The 15,423-nt window shown below is 36.6% G+C and overlaps 1 protein-coding gene across 9 annotated transcripts in view; it reads left to right on the forward strand.

Moving 5' to 3' along the window:
* HEPACAM2 (HEPACAM family member 2) overlaps nt 1–15,105 on the forward strand; it is a 55,212-nt gene extending 40,107 nt beyond the window's left edge. For 3 of the 9 annotated variants that reach the window (XM_040644267.1, XM_040644268.1, XM_040644266.1), the window contains 3 exons: nt 98–171; nt 3,446–3,555; nt 14,704–15,105. In XM_040644267.1, coding sequence (XP_040500201.1) covers nt 98–171; nt 3,446–3,555; nt 14,704–14,920 — 401 coding nt within the window. In that variant the 3' untranslated portion in view covers nt 14,921–15,105. Of the gene's footprint in view, nt 1–97; nt 205–3,445; nt 5,558–6,616; nt 7,303–14,703 lie in introns of those variants that run through there. The other 6 variants (XM_040644269.1, XM_008686240.2, XM_040644271.1 and 3 more) reach the window with 3 other exon arrangements.
* The last annotated feature ends 318 nt before the right edge of the window (nt 15,106–15,423 follow it).

The following is a 15,423-nucleotide window of genomic DNA, read 5'->3' on the forward strand; positions in this document are numbered from 1 at the left end:
GAAGCAAACAATAAATATAAATTTTACAAAGGCTTAAAAAAATACAATAGCAATTCGAGGCATTTGATTTGTAAGTAGTATTTGTTTTACATTTCAGGCCATGAAGATGCTCTGGATGACTTCGGAATATATGAATTTGTTGCTTTTCCAGATGCTTCTGGTGTTCCCAGGGTTGGTTTTCCTAGTGGCTGATTAACCAGAGGTGTAAGCGGCATTAAGTTAAGCACTTGGGCAGTGTGGTCAAATGGCTGTGCTACCCTCAGCAGGGTTTACTCGCTCTGTAGTGAATGATGTTGCTGGATCTGAGGAGCTAAATCATCTTTCTTGGCCTTTATAAGTAAGGCTAACACGAATTAGGAAGTTACACTAATTCGTAAACATTCTTTACCTGGTAAACTCAGTGAAGAGAGAACTAACTAGGTTGAAGTTCAAGAGAACTGAACAGGGGACCCTGATTTAAATCATTCTGCATCACCTTGATGGCTACAGCCTGTCACTTCACTGAACTCTCTCTGTTCCTCACTTTCCCTTTCCTTCCCCTCACAGCTTGCGAAGACTATTGATCATACCCTTAATCATGCCCTTATGCTCTTCAGAAGAAAGGTACCGTATAAACCCAGAGTATGCAAGTACGCATCTTTATTTTTTATCCTAAAGGTGCCTGAGATGTGAGAAGGGGAACCTTTACACCTATGAAACATTTTTTCAGTTTGCAAAGACAAGGTCTTTTAAAACAATCTGTTTTGTTTAACAGGCTAAAGAATGTTCTCTGAGCTAATCAGCTCATTAGCATTTTTATAGATTTCTGTAGGGCCAGTCTTACCTCTGCTTCCTTGTTCCCTTATGATAGTTCACTTCGGGAAAGGGCCATAAACAGACTACTTGCATCAGGGCATTTTCATTTCCTTTTTTTTTTTTTTTAAAGAACTATTTGTCAATAGGGATTGGTTACCTCACCTGTTCAGTGAATTCTATCAATGCATAAGGTTCATAGAGTAATTTTCCTAGCCACAGACTTGACTTCACAAATGCTATGTGAGTAATAGAGGGAGACTGATTGGATTTCATCCTCCTAAGGGTACACTGGTAGCACCATCAGCACAGATGAAGGGCGGAACTGCATTGCAAAGCTTCACACTGCCCTATTCAGTCTCACATAGCACTGGCTCACCTTTCACTTCCACAACGAAAAAGACAAAAATAAATATTTGTAGATCAATTATTTCAAACAGCTTCTCACCACAGCATAAAGCCCCCTCTCAGGTGTGGCTTTTAAGTAGGAGAGCAGGAAACTGAAGAGCCGGTAAGATTTAGAATTGAATTTTTGAAGCTGGGAGTTTCTTTATTTAAAATAATGCAGTTTTTATTCCTAGGAATTCATGAGAAAGGAGTGAGATCTATGTAAGAAACTTTCAGTTTAATCTTGTGATTAATTAGTACTCAGTTTCAAGATGTTATTGGGAGGACCTGTATGCTCAAAATGCTATCATCCTCAAGAACTTGGGGCAGAGAAATGAGCACTTTGATTACATATCAGATGCCCCACTTACTTCTGTCATAAGTAGAATAACTTAATTTGGAGCCATGCCCATCTTCAAAGCTGAAAACTCCCAGGGAATCAGCTAAAGTTCTTCATTGGTGGTGCCAGGTGCTTTGGGAAGAAGTGAGAAATCAACACCAACAATGGAAGGAAAAGGGTGAAGAACAGGACATGTGTAGGAGAATCTGCGTTAGAGGAAGCCAGCATGGCAGTTATGTGTGAAGATTAGCACTCAAATGCAATGGCTTTGAGAAGAAAAGGAAAAATAATAATAAAGCCAAGATCTCAAAGTTGAAGTTAAGAAGGGAAATAAATTGAATTACTAACTTTTTGAGTTTTTAAAAATAAGAATCATCTCTCAGCTTGTGGTACATGGACATGTGGAATCCTCCTCCTCTCTCTACTTGCTGTAGATTTTACTGTCCATTTAACACCTCTTTAGGTAAATGGACAGAAAGCAATGGCATGAAATGAACAAATTTATTACTTGTTACCAGCTCTGATATGATCTTAGGTGAATAAGTTATTACCTATAGATTGCTTTTATCATAGCCCCCGAACACCCCCATACCAAAGAAACTCAATAGTTGGTCTTAAGTATACTTGACTCTGGAACAACACGGTAGTTAGGGGTGCCAAGACTACCCAGTCAAAAATCTGCCTATAACTTTTGACTCCCCCAAAACTTAACTGCAATAGCCTACTGTTGACCAAAAATCTTACCAATAACATCAACAGTCAGTTAGTGCATATTTGTATTATATATTGTATTACAGTAAAGTAAGCTAGAGAGAAGAAAATGATAAGAAAAGCATAAGGAAGAGAAAATACATCTACAGTATTGTCTTATATTTATAGAAAAATATCCATGTATAAGTGGACCTGTGCAGTTCAAACCCAATTTGTTCAAGGGGCAACTGTACAAACTGTAAACCACATCTCCTTGGCACAAAAATGATAGGATGAATCACATATCCCAGGACTGCACGTGAGAACTTTAGCAAGTGAAATGGAAACTGTCTCCAAAGAAAACACAAAGCTAAGATGTTCCAATACAACATAGCACATTAAATTGGAATGAGATAACAAACTCTTCAGATGATTTATCAAGGGCAAAGAGTCCTCTAGGTGATGCTCTATAAATACAAAGAACTGAAAGTGACCCATTGGAAGTGTGATGAAAATTGGAAGAGCTTGGGATGAGGAGGGGAACCAGACTTTAGCTAACTAATTGGAAGGCAGTGTTTACAAGAAGAAGAAAATTATCAGATACAAGGAAGGGTAGTTAATAAAACACGAATGCCAGTTTCAGTAAAATACATGTTGGTTTTTACCAGACAGAAATATTTTGCAGTGCTTCCCACATTCTTCTAAGCCTTTAGTTAGAGCCAATGAATGCATTTAAACCAAACATCTCCTTTTGTGTGTTCTGTATTTCTTGGTACTGTCTGTATTAACTTGCAGTGTGATGAGGGCTTTTGTCTATACATTAGTCTTTCTTTTCAACCATCCTTGCACATATAATTGGCAAATAGCATCAAAAAGCTAATTGAGATATAATATAAAAGATAATTTCATATGCTATCTGATTCTAAGCTGTCCTGATATATTCTCTTTTGCTATTTTTTCTATTATATTTCCTTTGCAGTACTGCCAGCTTTTTTCTTAAATGGAGAAAAAAAAGCGATAGCATTGTCAAGTTATTCTTCTTCTGAGTTCATAGCTGTACTGCTGCACAAACTATCATAGGGTAAGTGCAGGAAACTATAGCAAGGAGAAAATGGACATTGTAGGGAGGATAAACAGATTAATCATCACTACTTCCAGTTGTTTTCAACTATGCAGCAGAGTAGATATACTGTTTACTAGCCCGCTAATTTTTTTTTAATGTGCCATATTTTCTAGATGCCAAGTAGGTCTGTTCCAACCTCTGATGGTGTATCAGGACAAGATTTGCACAGTACAATTTACGAAGTCATTCAGCACATCCCTGCCCAACAGCATGACCGTCCAGAGTAAGTATGAACTTGCATTTGGTGATGCTACTTTGGAAGGGCTGAGTATTCAGCCCCTGTTTTCCCCAGAATTTATTGAAAGGCTCCGAAGACAAATATTAAAATAGGAAATTATAGCTTCTGCACATCTGAACACACTTCCCCACTGGAAAATAATTTTAGGGAAAAAAATAGACAAACACACAAATCTTCTAGGGTTGTGCACTTGGGCCTTTGCGACTAGATGCAGAATTCTGGAATCCAGCATTTTTCCCCAGTGAGTCTGGGTATGAAAGAGATTTGCAGGCCGGTTCTCAAGCCATCTTGGTTATCTTGATGACTGTGGTGATTTTAGAGCCAATGATCTGTCACTACAAATAGGACAAGGAAAAAAAAACCTACAAAATATGCACAGCACTGTCACCATCAAATGTCCAACCTCTTGCAGATTCAAAGCAGTCTACTCTCAAGTGAACAGAATCACAGCATGGACTGGCCTCACACCCAGAGAGGATAAAATCTGAGCTGAGGCCAAAGCCAGGAAACTACTTATCCAGTTAACCTCAGGGCTGACACTAAGGAGTTGCCCTCCCTTCCCAGCCACGGAGAAACTAAGCCTACAGCCTTTTGAAATAATGAAATGAACTTCCCTTTTTTGTGCTATAGCTGCCTGCAGGCATAACTGCCACAAATCATCTTCCATCATTTCTTTATTTGTCATTTATTGACTTTGAAAAGAACATCAATAACCACACACAGGAACTTCCCCTCTGGCAAAAGAAACAGTCTAGTGAAGTAATTCATGCATACCTCTGGATAGATACCAAAAATAACAGCTAGCAGTGGATGAATGCATGGGAAATCATCTTAGGGGGAGGAGACCCAGTCCTGGGGGCGACTATGCAGTCATTTAAGGGCTAAGTGGCAGGACACCTCAGAGAACCCCATCAGTGCATCATCTTTGACCCAGGGAGCCTGGAGAAAAGGGAGTCAGGTAAATTAGGAGCAGACCCTGACAGAGCTGGGAATTTCTGGTTTGAAAAGAAAAGAAAATGTTTCAAAGAATTTTTTTATTAGTGCACCTGGGTGTCTGAGTTGGTTTAGCGTCCTACTCTTGATTTCGTCTCAGGTCATGATCTCAGGGGCCTGGGAAGGAGCCCCAGGTAGGGCTCCCTGCTCAGAGCCTCAGAGTCTGCTTGTCCCTCTTCCCCCCTTTGCCCCCTCCCCCTTGTGCCACTCTCTCTCAAATAAATAAAATCTTAGAAGAATTATATTATTAATCTAGTAGAACACAAGAGTGAAATATTATTCCATGGCAGTTAAAAAAAAAACAAAAACACCTCTCTAAAATGATACTTAACTCTCTACTTCTGGAATAGAAAATTAAGGGATTTGTTGTTGTTGTTGTTGTTGTTGTTGTTAAATGTAAGGAATAGAAAGAATTTTGAGAGTATGTCTGCTTCCCAATTTTAAGATAATATCCAATTAAGAATTTTATCCTATTTAAATTGAGGAGAAAAAAAAAAAAAAAGAATTTTATCCTATTTAAGTTTGTATGTTTTTCTATATGTCATTTATACTGCATTTTCTGTTTTTTATTTAGAATATAAACAAACCAAATGAAAACTTGCGGTTAATCGTTTAAAGCCTCCAATAATAAAATAAATGCTGATTTATTTATAAAGCTGTAGAATATGACAGCTATGATTTCAGAACACAAAATAAAGTGATCAAGTTGGTTTTGCATGTAAAAAAAAACAAAAACATGATTCTCTAAGTAAAAAAAGAAAAGCACTCTCTGAAACTAGACTGCTTTCAGATAGGAGTAATATCTTTAGAATTTCTTGGGAATATAAGACTTTATTTTAGAAATAAACTTGGAAGGTTGAAAATAAAGCAGAAATGTTATTTTTTAAGCACATAAAGGACTATTCAAAACTGCTATTGAGGACATGCTTCCTCAAGGGGCAGCAACCTGAAAACCCCAGTTCCCACCATCGGTCCTTGTCCTCTGTCTCCATTGCCTCAGTCTTTCTTTGCTTCCCTGCCTGTGTCTTTGTCTTCCAAGGACTCTCTCTTCCTTTACCTCCATCCTTCAATATCTGCCCTCTCTCAATCTTTCCTTCTCTTTTCTTCTCTCTCTGGAAGACAATCTCCCTTCCCTCTAAAATCTCTTAAAATTTTCCTTTTTGCACTTATTTTATTTACAGTCAATCTACAAACATTTCCAGAACTTTATCTGCTAGAGGTAGAAATTAAGTAAGTCTGAGTCTTTTAAGGATACCATTTTTAATGGGCTCTTGTTTGCTTATTATAACTAAAGACTAGCAGTCCTTGGTAGAATAACTATTCCTCAATAATTAAATATTCCCTAAACATGCAGAGGCCATTTTTCTCTCCTGATTGCCTATGGCTTTATTCTTTAAGTCCAATTAAACTCAAAGATCAATTTTATGAATAATGCAGTATTACAGGTGGCTAGTGAATGTCTCTCCTCCCTGCTTCCTAAAGTGAATGTGCAAGCTCTGGGTAAAGAATAATAACTTTCTGCTTTCTTGTACCTCTGTTTGACAGTTGTTTCTGAGATAGGAAAGACAGCCAAAAATTTCTTTTCTTTGGCTCTTAGACTATTCTAACAGTGTTGTTTTCATTACTGCATGTGTCTGTTACTTAATTGGACTGCTGTTTAACAAATTGGTAAGTTGACCTGTTTTCATATTTTAGTACTCTGCTCAGTTATTTGGTTATTGAACTTATGGCCACATTTCTTTAAATGCTGTCTGTTGACCTCATTAAATGCTCCTGGCACAGTTTGTTTTGAACCTGTGACTGGCTGTTAGCATCTTAAAATCAGGACATTGGAGTAAGTAAACCTTTACTTTCAAAAAGAAATTATCTACAGAATTTAGTGATTGCTTATTCCTTATACTTATTGGTTTATAAAAGTAATTTTCTTGAACTAGTTCAAAACATTCCTATTATTTGCAGCTATTGAAAGGAATAAAAGAATTTAAGGTTCTTCTACCTGTGGAACTGGAAATTTGTAGAATATTTTACATATCTTGTAACATCTCTTTGCCAGGTGAGCATTCATGGGTAAAGCAGTGCATTGGAGTGAAATAATGAAGGAACATTTTGAGAAAAAACAGTGGAAATGTATATTCATCTGGAATCAGTGAAGAAATCAAGCCCAATACCTCTTGCTCATTACTCCTTTTAAATGCAGAATAGGGTCATTTATAAAAATTGTACTGAAGGTTTTCCAGCATACACACAATGCATTGTGCTATAGAGGAACATGGTGGGGAAGTAGTCCTCAGTGGACAGTCTTTATCATAGTGACTGAAAGGAAAAAAAAAAAGACGGGATTTTCCAATTACTCTTTTCATATCAAGTTTCTCTAAAAAGCTCAATTAGTTCTAATCTATACTTTCACCTTCATCAACATTGACTATCCTATCTAATTTATGAATGTGGAAACTTTATATTTGTAAAATTTCTGGTAGGCTTTGTTTTCTTAATTCTCATTACTGTTAAATTACTATATTAATTTTTATAATTTTATTCCCAAACTTTCTTCCTGCTATTTGTACCACACAATAAGGATGGCTCTCACAACAGCAAGGCTTGCCTTCTCCTAGGTTATCAGTTACCAATGGCTTTTTTGAGAAGACATAAAACCCTGAAGGAAATGACATACTAAAGTCTTATTTTTATTTTTGTTCAAGGAAAGATGGATTCAAATAAATTATTCTGGTTTTGCTTTTATATGGCCTTGACTCTTTTTCTTGTAGGGCAAAAATTTTACATAAAAGTCAGATTGTACAATTAGATTTTTTTATCCTTATTTCCCAGTGTGCAATAAAGTGTAGATTATAGAGAAATACTAAAATAAGAATCTTGCTCTTTCATGGCTATTTTTTTTTTTTTTCAGTCTTGAAAGTTTTACTTGATTGAATTGCTGATTCTGGGAAAGGTCTCCCTCCTTGTATATTGCTGTATAAAAAATCAGTTAGAAAACACCATTTTACAACCTCCAGGTGAAATAACTGATTCAGGTCACAGTCATCATTAGCCAAGACTGCTAGATAAATAGTACCAGATAAAACTAGATGACCAAAGATCAGGTTGCAGAAACTCTGTGAAGGGAAGGTGGTCTGAGACCTAGAGAGAAGCAGGTGTATGCAGTAGCACAAGGCAACTGTGCAGGACACAAGAAGGCCCAGGGCGTGGGCACTGAATGGTCATCTGAGTTGTAGATCTTGAAGACGAAAGATGAATATTTATGTGTAATGACATTGGCTACAAACACTCTGACCTGACAGTGCCACACTTTAGGATTTCATTCTGGCCAAATAAAGGTAGAAACAACCCAAATATTCAACAATAGGGAATTTTTAAGTGACATTAGATCCATACAATGGTTCACACTGCAACTATTAAAAAAGAAGATATACACCTGTATTTATTGACAATGTCTCATGACCTATTATTTTATACACAAGAAAGAAATCAAAAGAATAGCATTTCTTTTTCAAAGTATTTCAAATGAACCACTGTATTTACACTGTACTTCCCGTTTTTTCACAGAGTACATGGTGAAAGGAAAACTAAGACTAAGTCCCACAACCCCTTTCTGGTCTTCTTTCTTTATCACTTTATGTATTTTTCTGCTATAAAGTCCACTAGTCCTACCACAAACATTTTCTTTTGTATTTGGTATAATGTATGTGTATATGTATATGTATGTGTATATATATAGACCATCCATTGTATATACACATATATATACACACACATATACATATACACATATATATGATTATATATAATTAGATTATGTAATATAATTAGATTATATGTTGAGATTATATATATATAATCAGAAAAGGAAATAATGCCCACTGTAAATAAATATATAATATATATACATACATACTTGGAAATGCATATGGCTAACCATAAGATAATTAAAATCACCCGTAGAGAGATCTTAAACATTCTCACAACAGCAAAAAAGAAAATTGCAGTCATGTGAGGTGATGGTTGTGTTAACTAACCTTATTGTAGTAAATTATTTCACAATATGTACATGTACCAAATCATCACACTTTAAACTTACACAATGTTAGAGGCTCCTGGGTGGCTCAGTCGTTAAGCATCTGCCTTTGGCTCAGGGCGTGATCCCAGAGTCCTGGGATCGAGCCCCACGTCAGGCTCCTCCGCTGGGAGCCTGTTTCTTCCTCTCCCACTCCCCCTGCTTATGTTCCCTCTCTCACTGGCTGTCTCTATCTCTGTCAAATAAATAAATAAAATCTTTAAAAAAAAAATAAACTTACACAATGTTATATGTCAATTATATCTCAATAAGGCTAGAAAAATAATATAAAATCACTCATATTCTCACCTCTCAGAAATAACCTGTTAACGTTTTCCTGGATTAGTTATGCATGTATTCTCTCATACACCTTCTAGTTCCAGAAAGGATTTATGGTAGCTCATATAAATGCATAATATAACAAGATAAAATACACCCAAAAAATAAAGTTGATAAAGAAAACAGGACGAAGGAACAATGAGAGTTTATAAAGGCAAGTTGAAAGCAGAAATGAGGTTAATAACCAGTATGATGAATTCCCCTTCATCTCTTGACTATTGTTTTATTACACCAAGATCACACGGCATATGCAGGTGGATGTCTTAAGGAGGGACTTCTAAACTGAACTCAGTTTGTAACTGTCAGAGCCAAAGAAAGATTGCAATCCCCTCACAGGGCTGGAAAAGAGCAGGTCAGCTTTCCTGGCCACCACTCACCGAAGTTCCATCTGCCTCTCTTCTCCTTCCTCAATCTTGAATTCCCTCCTTCCCTAAGGCCATTGTATCTCTTACTTGGAGAGAAGATTAACTACAATGAGCTACAGCTGTATCTCTGTGTTCCCCTTCCAAGACCCAACTCTAGAACACTTTCAATCCCAGCCTTTTCTTACATAGGTAACAATACATTCACATGGTTCACAATCAAAATCTTATAAAATGTGCCAAGACAGCTGTTTGTATTTGTTTTTGGTTTTGGTTTTTGGTTTGGCTAATTTTGTGTATCCCTCCAGAGTATCTTACCACAAACCAAAGGAAATACAAACACATATTTATATTTTTTCAAACTTTTCAATCACTTGTAATTCCTCTCATTTTTGTATTGCTCTCTCACACACAAATATACAGACTGTCTTAGAGCATGGTTCCACTCAAAGCAACAAGGAATTGCTGAAGGGAGAAATGTGAAAGGATCTAGAATCCAATTAACTTTTGCTGTCAATGGTGTGTAACACCGGGTGACTCACTGCTTTTTTTGTATATGGGGATGAAATCCTCATAAATTAACCAAGGTTTCCAAGGGAAGTGATGAACCAAACCCAGATGTTTACCAAATTAACAAATTAATCTTTAAAAACCAGCCGAAAGTTCTTTTCTTATTACTAAACATAATCTTAGCTGAGCTCTTGTTAAAATTTTTAACTTTCTATTACTGCTTCTAACTTGTAATAGAATTGTATTCCTAGTGTTCATTAAAGAATATATCCTGCTGATAGACTTTTAAACAAAAATTAATAAAATACTTGTGAATAAAACAGTTTCCCTTGTTTTTCTGACATTTGTGCACTTCCATGTTAGTAAGACAATTTCAGTTAAACTGCATACACACACTCAAAGATAGTCCATTTGATCATTCAGTTTTACAAGATCATAGCACCTTATAAAGTTTTGTTAAAATAATAAAATTGAGTGATAACACAGTACATGACATATGGTTAATAGTTTATATAGTATTAAAGATTTAACTTATTTTAGAAAGTTTGTATTTTGTTTCTATATTGCTGTGTATCCCTGTGAATTCATCAGTTATTCTTATATATTCCTCCAAAGTTCATGTTCAAATATACATGAATGTGTGTGTTTTAGTTTCATGAGACAGTAAGAAAGCAAAGGTTTCTTTCTCACAAGCAGACATGGAAATCAGGCATAGCACTTGTATTTAACACTATTACTCTCCTTTCTTCTCATCTCCAAGATAGTGTTTATTGGCATTACCATGTTAACCTTGAGGTTTATAAACATTTTCATATCCATTACCGGCTTTGATCTTCACAAGAACCTTGTGGGCTAGAACAAGCATGCCCATTTAATAGATGAACAGAGACTCAGGAAGTGAAAAGACTCTGAAAATCATCAAACCAAGTGGCAGAGCCGATCCCTGAGCTGCGCTTCTGGCTCCAAGTCCAGGGTCTATTCCACTGTACCACATGACTTCTCTGGACAGGCCACCCTGGAGTGGAGTGCACACCAATTTTTCTTCTGTCAGCCCTACTTGAGGAACTTCATTAGTTTCAAATACCACTAGGCCTCCAGCGAACAGTTTATTTGTTTTTGTGTCTGAGAACTTTCTCACTTGTATAAGCTCCTAGGGAAGATGACAGCTCAATTGCTTGCCATACAATAGGGCATAAACTGGCAGATTGCATCTTCCCTGCAGCAGAATTCCACCTTAGGTTAATGACAAGGTTTCTGAAGCTTCAGAGCAGTCAGTTCCTTAAATTCCACATAAAGCAGTTGTCCCAGGAGGTGGGGAATTCAGAGACCTCCAAGATAGCATGCTCTTCTGAGTGTCCCATATGGCATCCATCCCAGCATATATACTTAAGAACACAGACAATAAATGTTTTTTGAACTGTACTGAATTAGATTACCTGCCCTCTCTATATTTAATGAAGACTCCATTTGTAGGAGGCAAATAATACCATGTTTGCAGTAACCAAGTTCCTCTGAGACTGATTCTCAGGGGCACTTGATAACTTTGGGAGCTATTTTTCCTGCAGTTCACTGAGACCCTATCAGACTATTTTGTTCTTCAGAAAGAAAAGTTATCAGGGTCTGACTATAACTGACTGTAACTACAAAATTTTATCCTTATTACTTATAAAATAACTAGTTTATGACCCACAGATCACTTGTCAGGACTAGTTTAGGATTCCAAATAGAAATGCCTGATAAGCAGTTGTATATCCAACATGAGAACTTCGAGGAGAGGCCTGGGTTTAAGAAATAAATTTGAATCATTTTTATATACTTACAATGCCTTTGGCAGCAAATAACAGAAAACTCTGACTAAAACTGACTTAGAATAATTTATTATCCCAAATGACAGGAAGTTCAAATGCAAGGTAGACTCCAGGATTGGTTAATTTAATGACTCAACTGTATCTTCAAGAATCTCAGTTCTCTTCCATTTCTCCACTCTACTCTTATGGTTACAGATGGCTGCAGCAGTTCCAGAAATTATATCTAGACACCACAAAATCCAGAATATGGAAAAAACCACCTTTTCTTAGGTCGCTTTCTTATGTATAAAGAAACTTTTCCCAGCAGCCTCCACCAGAATTCTAGTAGTTTTTCCTTGGCTATGCTACATGCCCTCTCCTAAAGGAAATACAAACACATATTTTTATTTTTCAAACTTTTCAATCACTTGTAATTCCTCTCATTTTTGTATTGCTCTCTCACATACAAATATACAGACTGTCTTAGAGCATGGTTCCACTCAAAGCAACAAGGAATTGCTGAAGGGTGGCAAGAGGTACAAGATTACATTGATGTAATAATCAGAATTTAATCCCCTGGAATGGAGATGACGTCAACACTCCCAGAAGCACATGGCTGGATGGAGGAAGAGTGGACCACCAAATATAATTGAAGTTTTTTATGGAAATGAGGAACAAGTGGAAATGGATTCAAGAGGATGAGATCAAGAGCAAACAAGGAGGGAAACACCCTTGGAAAGACCAACTTTAGGAAATTGAAGAGAAGCCAAGGAAGGTTAAGAAGCAAGAGAACTTGGGAAGAAACTTTTTTAAAAAAAGATTTTGTTTATTTATTTATTTGAGAGAAAGAGCACAAGCAGACGGGGGAGGGGCAGAGAGAGAGAAAGAAGCAGACTTCCTGCCGAGCAGGGAGCCCGATGCGTGGTTCGTTCCCAGGACCCTGAGATCATGCCATAAATTGAAGGCAGATGCTTAAACGGCTGAGCCACCCAGGCACCCTGGCAAGAAACATTAAGGATCATCTGGGCACACTTTAAAAGGCAGTGAGAGAGAGAAATTAAACACAAATTTTATCATTGCATATCCATAAATATCTAAGAAAGAGGGTGGTCCTTTATATTTTTGTCCTAGTGAAGGAAGTTCCTGGATTTACAGTGACCACCACCTAAAACCACATTTTCTCAGTTCTATTTTAGTGAAATTTTATTAGTCTAATTAACATATAACTTAATTTTTTTAATTTAATTTTTTAACTTTATCACTTCTCATTTTAAGAAATTTACCAAGTGAGAGTTCTGATTCTTAGTTTCAAGCCCTCAGTAATAGAGACTAACTTGCCAAGTGGTCATAATTGGATGTTGATAGACAAAGATATTCGCTTGATTCTATATCCATCAAATAATCTCAAACCTTGATTTAGTTTCCCATCTCATGAAAGAAATTGTTCATTACCTCCCCACTGTTCCAACATACACACTTAAAATTGCATTGTTTTAAGCTGTCTACTCTCAAAAATGTCCCAATAAATGTCCCATGATAAAATGACTGTACGTGGAAAACCTCCATGATCTGTCTCCTTGTCCTTCTGGAAAATTCCTGTTTATTTTTCAAGATTATCAGTTTCAATACTACCTCTGCTGTGCAGCTGCCCCAGTAAACACCCAGGACTCTTGTGTAGGCACATAGTGCTACCCACAGAACTCTGTTGGAGCACTGGTCATATATGTCTACTTACCCCTGCAAGACAATGGATGAAATAATTTTACATGAATGAAATAATATTTAGTTACTAGGTTACAAACCTAGATGATATTAGCAAAATAACTGTGTATATGTCCAGGCAAAACCAAGCACTGTTATTTTGTGCCCAGCCACCATTGTCTAATCTCTAATGTGAGAGGGTAGGACCAAACAAGCTCCTAAATTTCCTTAAATTCCATCCATAGCTTATGATTTGTTTAACTTACTAAAAATATCTATATCTTCTTAGCAGACAGATATTGTCAGATCCAAATCTTAACCTTTGCTTAAATAATCGAACCAGGAACTGGACATAAAATGTGTTTTCTCATTTGAGAACTCAGCATGTCACCTCACTCGTACCCTTATCATTTTTATGCCCACTACTCAGTGGAGGCACTGATAAGTAATTCTCATAATAAGTTATTATGTCAGTAAAATGTTTAAACGTTTTCTAGAATGTTTTTGGATTTTTTTTCCTTTTTAAATTATCTGTTTATAGGAAGAGAACAAGAAACCAGCCTAAACACTTACCAACAGGTGACCAGGTAAATACTCATCAAATAGAGTTCGGGTGCTCTGTGGCTATTAAAAGGCAAGAGATAAATCTATATGTAATACATGGGGGGGGGGAGTCCTGTACATATTATTAGCTGAAAAACAATATGTCACAGGTCAGTTTTATGCTATGATTCTTTATGTGAATAAAAAATTTTATTTCTTTATGTGAAGAGAATATTCAGTAGGAAACATACTAAAGTATGAATGGTTAGTAATCATTGGAGAGAAGAAAGGAGTAGATGGAAAGGCTTATATTTTTTTTTCTTTTTTACTTTACATGAATTTGTACTGCTTGATATATATGTTTACAGTAGTAAAAAACAAAAACATTTATATAAGGAGAACCTAATACTCTAAATCATTTATTTGACTGGAATTCCATTTGTTCAACATTGTTACGTCCTTTTCATTTACCTGCTTTTCTTTTTCTCCTTGTCCATTTCCTCATAGTTTTCCTTTTTTCTTTTTTCCTGATTTCATTTCTCCTTGTTTTAATTCCTGCCTTTAATTCCTTTCTCTCTGCCCCCAAGCTAGATCCCTGAAAGGTAGAAATCAGAGAGTGTGCATGGGGGACATTTGTGTCAGCTGGTGGCTCTGGGCATAGAGGGCTCGCTGAATGGAGGATTCTGAACTAATTATGTGGTTCTGGCCACCTGAGAGGAACTGTGCCCAAGACAGAAGGACCAGAAGGACATCAAGATTCAGACCACAGCAATAAGATATTTAAAACAAAATTTTATTGCTGAAACCCAGAATTTTCTTTCTTCAACAGAATGTATAGATATTTGGCTTTAATGGCCTGGTCATTTCTCCTACTGGACCATAGAAGAAGGAAGAAGGGTGAAACCTGGAGTAAAGAAGCTTCTGTTACCAAGAGAGGATGGGATGTTGGCTACCGAGGCAATTGCAAGGTTAGTCAGAGGGTTAGTGAAAAATATAAAATCACTGGGGTCTTGCTTCTTATGGCTGAAAGTTTGTCATTGAAGTGAATTGAACTAAATTGAGTTAAAATTAAATTGAAACAGTGAATTGGGATCCACAAGACGAACCTGAGGAAGAGGTCTTTCATAGATTCAATTAATTTATTGTTGCAATAGATGCCAACCCCTGCTAGTTACTTAAAATATATTCTCCCCCAAAATTCAAACCCAAACCACAATGAGATATCACCTTACACCTGTCAGAATGGCTAACATCAGAAAGACAAGAAATAACAAGTGTTGGAGAGGATGTGAAGCAAAAGGAACCCTCATGCCCTGTTGGTAAGAATGTAAATTGGTGCAGCCACTGTGGAAATCAGTAGGCGATTCCTCAAAAATTAAAAATAGAAATGCCATACAATCCAGTAATTCCACTGGGTATTTACCCAAAGAAAATGAAAACAGTATTTCAAAAGATATATGCACCACTATGCTTATTGCAACATTACTTATAATAGCAAAGATATGGAAGCAACCGATAGGTGAATGGATAAAGAAGTCACGGGGCATGT

This window comes from Ursus maritimus, unplaced genomic scaffold (genome assembly GCF_017311325.1).
Source record: "Ursus maritimus isolate PB19 unplaced genomic scaffold, ASM1731132v1 scaffold_3, whole genome shotgun sequence".
In the NCBI taxonomy this organism is placed as follows: Eukaryota; Metazoa; Chordata; class Mammalia; order Carnivora; family Ursidae; genus Ursus; species Ursus maritimus.